General features: G+C 66.5%; 1 protein-coding gene across 3 annotated transcripts; it reads right to left on the bottom strand.

The window, feature by feature from the left end:
• Window positions 1–599: 599 nt before the first annotated feature.
• Window positions 600–5,209, bottom strand: LOC129145371 (zinc finger and SCAN domain-containing protein 2). 3 transcript variants are annotated; one of them, XM_054692768.1, is made up of 2 exons: window positions 2,847–3,095; window positions 600–1,258 (listed from the first exon to the last, which is right to left on the bottom strand). In XM_054692768.1, the coding sequence occupies exons 1-2, from the start codon at window positions 3,093–3,095 to the stop codon at window positions 1,136–1,138; spliced, it is 372 nt and encodes a 123-aa protein (XP_054548743.1). In that variant the 3' UTR covers window positions 600–1,135. The 3 variants fall into 3 exon arrangements, 2 of the variants coding, with proteins under 2 accessions (XP_054548743.1, XP_054548744.1); XR_008550903.1 differs by lacking the exon at window positions 2,847–3,095 and adding an exon at window positions 2,226–2,378 and having other exon boundaries at window positions 1,223–1,258; XM_054692769.1 differs by lacking the exon at window positions 600–1,258 and adding an exon at window positions 5,194–5,209 and having other exon boundaries at window positions 2,487–3,123.
• Window positions 5,210–6,202: the final 993 nt, after the last annotated feature.

The raw sequence follows: 6,202 nt of genomic DNA, 5'->3' as shown, positions 1-6,202 counted from the left end.
GCCCCACAGAAGTGACATGCAGAGGCTGCTGCACATAACCAGCAGGGGGGCTGGCTGGCATCAAGGCCCTCCCAGCCCTGGTGGGTCACCCCTCTGCAACAGGCAGTTCATTCTGGGTGCACTTCGGGCCCAGGCTGAGCAGCGGGGCCAGCAAGACCTGGGTCCTCACCCACCCCAGCGGGCCTGGTGCCCTTAGTGCTTTGGGAGTGCGGGGAACATGCAGAAGCCTCTCTGTCCCTCCCACCCCAGGCTCTGCTTGCTCCCCCCGCTCCCCGGGGCTCCTGCCGAGGGAGGCTCCACCGGACGCCAGCGCCACGGCCCAGTAGACTCAGCCCAGACTCCCCTCTCCCGGGCTGCACAAGCTCCCACCTCCCCACCTGCGAGGGGAAGCCAGAGCCCAAGGCCCCGCACGGAGCAAGCTGGGGGGGCAGCCCCATGGGGCGGCAGGTGAGCCCGGCCCGAGGCCAGCAGCAGCCCAGGCCTGAGGCTGCGGGAGCCGGGTGCCCGGTTTCTCAGGTCTGGGAGAAGAGAGCGACGGCGGGGGCCGCCTGGGAATTCTTTATTCCTGAACAAGGGAAGGGGGTGGGCAGTGTGGGGAGAGAAGCCACGTGTGCGCCCCCCCAGGCTCCGCAGGCGGGGCGGAGAGGGGCCGTCGGGCCGGGGCCCCCAGCCTGAGTCCAGGAGCTCCTGGACGCGGGGAGATCCTTGAGTCCACGTGAGTACGCGTGAGTCCACGTGAGTACGCGCATCTTCCCGGGAGAAGAGCCACGACCTCGGTCAGATTTTCCAAGGGCTTTACACCCCCCCACCACCCAGTGTCAGGAACCGTGGTTCTCCCGCGCGTGGCTCCCAGCTGGGGACGTCCGGCCGCCAGGGCCAGGGCTGCTTGGCCCACACTGTGCTCTCCAGGCCACTCACTTCCCGTCTCGGGTGCTCCAGGCTGCAGCAGAGAAGCCGCGCTCTGCCCAGGCGCAGTCCCGGCGGCCCCCGCCCCTGCGGCCACGGAGGGTGGGGGCCAGGTCAGGCGCGGGGCCTCGGCCGTCCAGATCTTATACCGGGGCACTCGAACGGCCTCCAGTCCTGGGTCCGCGCAGTCCCCTCTGTCACAGCAGCCCACCTCCTGAGGCGGGTGGTCTTAGTCCTTCCGAGGGGACTGGTCCTCATGCTCGGGAGCAGTGCCCATGAGCGCCGGGGGGCCCACTCTGCACCCGGATGTGCCCTGCTCCCCCTGGGCCCTGAGGTCCTGCCCACTCTGCATCTGTTCACAGAAACAAAGACCAGAGTCAAGGGTGGGGAGGTGACAGGCCAAACCAGCCATCCCCAGCCACCCCCTGGGGCCAGGAGGGTCGTCCCTGGGCCCCTGCCAGCAGGGCCTTGAGTCAGCGCCCACTAGTGGTGCAGAGGCGCCGAGGCAAGGTCTGGTCCCCCTTTCTTGCTGTGCACCCAGGTGGCTTCATGTTCTCTTGCTCAGAGGACCCCGAGACCTCAAGCGCCTGCTCCCCCCTCTCCCCGCAGTCCCCCTCTCTCCGCGGTCCACACGCGGCCTCTGGGTCTCCCTGAGCTGCCCTGAGGCCAAGAGCTCTCTCACCAGGGCATCGGCGCCCTCTCCTGACCACGGGGCCCTCACGGACACATCGGGGTCTCCGTTCCACACCCTTGCTCACCTCGGGACACCATTCAACCATCAAGCTGCTCGGGGAATACTGGTCTCTCTCTCTTGCGCGCGCAGACACACTCACCAGCCCCCCACACCCCTGTGGACACCACCTTGGTCACACCTCCTGCACAGCTCATGGCCTCCTCCCAGAGCCCAGCCCAGGCCTGGCCCAGGGTAGGGGCAGAGGGTCAATCACAGTTTCTGCACCAGTGGCATCACCCCCTCTTATCTGGCCGAGGCAATTACACCCCTCACACATCTCCTGGATCCTCATCTTGATGCACCACTCACAGAGAAGCAAACTGAGTCATGGACAGAAATACTCCAGTGAGTGAGTGAGTCATGAACTGGAATCGTCCTCAAGGACATCAGCGAGACCCAGCTGGAGCCCAGGCCTTGGGGGTGCGGGTGGGCCTGGGGTCGTGGAGAGTGGTCCCGTCCAGGGCACTTTCAACAATGGCATTGTAGGAATGCAGCTCGAGTAAGAACCCACAGGTGCCCAGGATGTCCCCCTGTGCCCACCTCCTCTCCGAGCCTGGGTGGGGCTCAGGCCAGCCTAGGGTCTCACCTGCTCCAGGCCTGATGAGCCCCAGGAGAACCAAGGCGCGGGCCCAAAGCAGCTGTGCGCAGCCGGCCGGAGGGTCCTGGGGTGAAAACGGAAGGAGGCAGCCCAAGCCAGGCAGCGGCCCGCTCCTTAAAGCCCCCAAGCCAGCCCTCGCGGTCTCCAGGGCCGCCATCCCGAGAGGGGGCCGCCGCTCGGCGCCGTCTCCGGGGGCCAGGGGCACGGCTCCGGGGCAGGAGGCCGCGCGCGGCGGCAGGTCCGGCGCCCTCATAGCACGCGGCCTAGATGGGCCGCCGGGGCCTCGGGCCCGTGGCCGTGGCTGCGCTGGTGCGTCTTGAGCGAGCCCTCGCGCGCGAAGCTCTTGCCGCAACGGGCGCAGAAGTAGGGGCGCCGCTCCCCGAAGACGCCGGGGCGGCGCGGGTGGGGCGCGGGCATGCGCGCGTGCGTGCGCTGGTGGTTCAGGAGGAAGCGCGGCTCGCGAAAGCAGCGGCCGCACTGCGCGCACTGGTGCGGCTTCTCCCCGCTGTGGATGCGCTGGTGCGTGAGCAGGTTCTGCTTGAGGCTGAAGCAGCGGCCGCACTCGGGGCAGGGGAAGGGCCGCTCGCCCGTGTGGGTGCGCTGGTGCACCTCCAGGTTGTGCTTCACGCTGAAGGCCTTGCCGCACTCCGGGCACACGAAGGCGGCCGCGCGGCTGGCCCCGGCGTGCGCCTTCTGGTGCCGCACCAGGCTGGGCTGCTGCGAGAAGGTCTGGCCGCACAGCGGGCAGCGGTGGGGCTGCTCCTCGGGGTGGTGGATGACCAGGCCTCGCTCGTCCCCCAGGCCCTCCTCTCCGTCCCCCGCGGGGGACCCGCCCCCGGAGGAGGCCAGCTCAGTCATGGGCACGTCCAGCTGCAGGCACCAGCCCCTGGGAAGGTAGAAGCAGAGAAGGGGGTCAGGTGGGCAGGAGGATGGCCTGGCAGCCCAGCCCCAGGCAGGGATCCTCAGACCCCAGCTCAGGCCCCTCTGCTGTTTTGTGCAAGCCAAGGCCCCCCTCCCAGAATGCCCTGTTCTCTCCTCTGCCCCTCAATCTCCTCGTGCCCCTACCCCCCCAGTCCCCTCCTACTCGCAGGTCCTCCTCCTGGAAGCCTTCCCTGAACCCCCAGCCCAGCCTGAGCCCCCTCCCCCCACCCTAGGCCCTCCTCACCCACCCCACTGCTGTGGGCGCTCTGCTGCCTGTCTCCCCCACCCTGCGAGCGCGTGAGGCCGGAGCTGCTGCTTTATCCCGGCACCAGGTCACGTGCTGCCACCAAGGCGCTGAAGAGCGAATGAGAGCAGGTGGGGGACGTTCAAGGGCCGGTATCCTAACTTACGCTGCACCTGGAAATGTCTTATCTCCCCAGTCAGATGCCCAAGAAGGGGGGCTAGGGACGTGCATCCCCAATCTGGAGGGAAGGGTGGAGTCACCAGTGGTTTATAGATATTTGTTTCTTCTTAAAAGAAGAAAAAACAAAACCCTGTAAACTTGAAGGTAACCTCAGTTAAACATTAAAGACAGCAGCTCTTTGTTTATCAAAATGAGGCTATAAAAGGTTTGCCAGTCACTGAAGCAGAGTGTGCGCTCCCAGGGGCGGGTCTCAGCCGCATTTCCTTGGGGCCCCACAGCAAAGCCCACCCCAGGCTGAGCAACTCCCCCATGCTCAGCAAGCACCCCCCCCCCAAGCTGGTTCCCCCAAGGATCCTCTTCCCCGGGGCACCTGGTTCCTCTGAAATGGTTTCCACTGTTCTTAGGACAGCCCTGAGGAAGGCGCCAGGCTTATTGAGCCCCACTTTACAGATGAGGGAAACTGAGGCTCAGTGAAGTCAACACATTGCCCAAGGTCACACAGCAAGGTGAACAGGGCTAGGCCTTAGGCTTCCTGACTCACTGCTGCAAGCTCTTCTTAATGTACTAGCTGCTCAGCAAATAAACTCTCTACACACACACATACACACACACACACACCACACACCACACCCACCACCCCAAACACTCAGAGCCACCAGTTCCCAAAGGGTCACTGTCCACTGCCTGCTGCCACACTCCAGGCCTCTGGTGCCCTGCAGAGTCCTGAGCCTGCCCCAGAGCAGTGGAGTTGCCCATCCCCTGCAGCCCCCACCCCCACGGGGTAACAGCTGGCTGCTCCCCCAGAACCTCCACGCAGGCCACACCACACTTGGGGACCTCACTGCAACTGCAGCCTCAGTGGCGCTATCTGCAGAGTGGGGCCCCAAAGACACCCCCTTTGTCTCCTCTCAGGGTGGCAACACACCCACCCTGGAGAAGGGGGCGAGTCCTGGCAGTAGACCCCACCTGCGAGTCTGCCCCTGACAGCTGCATTCACATCTGCAAGGACAGCACCCCAAAGTCCCCAGGCCCATCCCAGCCTGGCCTTGTCCCTGGGTAACCTCCCGCCTCTCCCCAGCTCTACCCTGACCGAGGCCCGCCCTGGACAGAGCCCGAGGCTACCACGGTCTCCCCCAAGTTCCTCCGAGCTGCCCCGCACTCACAGCCCAGGCTGCACCCCGTTCCGCCGGTCTCCAACTGTGGCTCTTTCCTCTACAGCCTACGCTGCCCAACGCAAATACGGTAACTCCTGCAGCAGCGACTCCGCGCCCCTCTTCCCCGCCCCCCTGAAGACGGCCTCGGGCGCTGCTGTTCTACCAGACAGCTGCATTCGTCAAAAAAGCCGACCCCACCCACCCGACCCCGGCGCACAGGGTGCGGGCTCCCGGGCCCGGGGCCCTGGAGAAATACGGTAAACCCCGCGGCGCCTCCCCACCCCGCCCCCACAAAAACACGCAGGCCTCCGCCGGGTGCCGCGGCCCACCCCACCCCGCCGCCGGCCCGGCTCCCCTAGGAGGTGACGCCACCCCCACCCCACCCCACCCCGCTCCCCTGGCGCCCCGGGATCCAAGCACCCGGATAAATACGTAATGAAGTCGCGGCGCTTCCCACCCGGAGAAAGGGGCTGCGCGGCTCCCGGCAAATACGGTAGCGCCCGCGGTGACCCGCGGGGCCCGGAGCGGCCGGGTAAATACGGTAGCCCCGGCGCGGCCCGGCCGGCCCGGCCCGACTCACGTGGCGCCGCCCGCAGCCGCCGCAGCGCCGCCCGCAGCCGCGCACAGCAGCCCCGTGAGGCCGGGAGGTCTAACTCGCCGGGCCGGCGGGCGGGGAGGCCCCGGGGGGCTGCTGGGGAGGCAGGGCGTCCTGCCCGGCGGTCACCCCCATCCCCCGGCCCGGCCCGCCCAGCCCTGCCCTTCTCGGGACGCCCCGAGACCCGGTGTGCAGTTACCGCGGATCCTCCTCTGAGCCAGGCCCCCCAAACTGTCCCCCCCCCACCCGCCCTGAGCCTGGCAGGCAGGACCTGGGGGGCACAGGAGGCCCAAAGCCTTTCCTTACAAGAGAGAAGGGGGTGCTCGCAGGGCCCCCCGCTGGGGAGCCTTTCTCAGGGGGGGTTTCATGGGTGGGAGACCATCATGGAAGGGGCAGAACCCCAGCACTGGCTGGGAGCCCACCCGCCAGCAATGTGAGAAGGGGGTGGGGAATGACACCCCTGAAATCTCCTCCTCCTGCGAATTGAGCCCATTATGGCCATGGCAAAGGTGTCTCATGAAAGAGCCCTCGGAACACCCCAGGGGAGCGGCGGCTGGCCAGGCCTGGATTCCAGCCTCGGCTGTCCCCTGATAACACCCCTGCTTGTTACGAAGCTCTTTCCCACCTACTATCTCGCGGGCGCGCCGAGAGCTGCGCCGTCTGGCTATGCAGGCATCGCTGCCCCACTTTATAGATGGGAAAATAAAATAAAATGGAAACTGTGGCTCCCCGACACCCCCCAAGTAGCTAGCCCATTTGGAAAGGCAGCCCCCCCAGCTCACTGGCCCCCATGCCACTTAGTACCTAGTGCCCCAAGAGGTTGGGCGTGATGGCTGTGCATAGTCCTAATCGTCCTGGCCTTGAGCCCGAG

The sequence above is a fragment of the Talpa occidentalis genome, unplaced genomic scaffold (genome assembly GCF_014898055.3).
Source record: "Talpa occidentalis isolate TD23 unplaced genomic scaffold, MPIMG_talOcc4v2.1, whole genome shotgun sequence".
Taxonomy (NCBI): Eukaryota; Metazoa; Chordata; class Mammalia; order Eulipotyphla; family Talpidae; genus Talpa; species Talpa occidentalis.
Note: the sequence above shows the minus strand (reverse complement) of the source record. Positions and strands in the feature narration are given on the sequence as shown.

Excerpts from the sequence above, each read along its gene's own strand:
- LOC129145371 (XM_054692769.1), bottom strand. The coding sequence starts at position 3,095 with ATGACTGAGCTGGCCTCCTCCGGGGGCGGGTCCCCCGCGGGGGACGGA.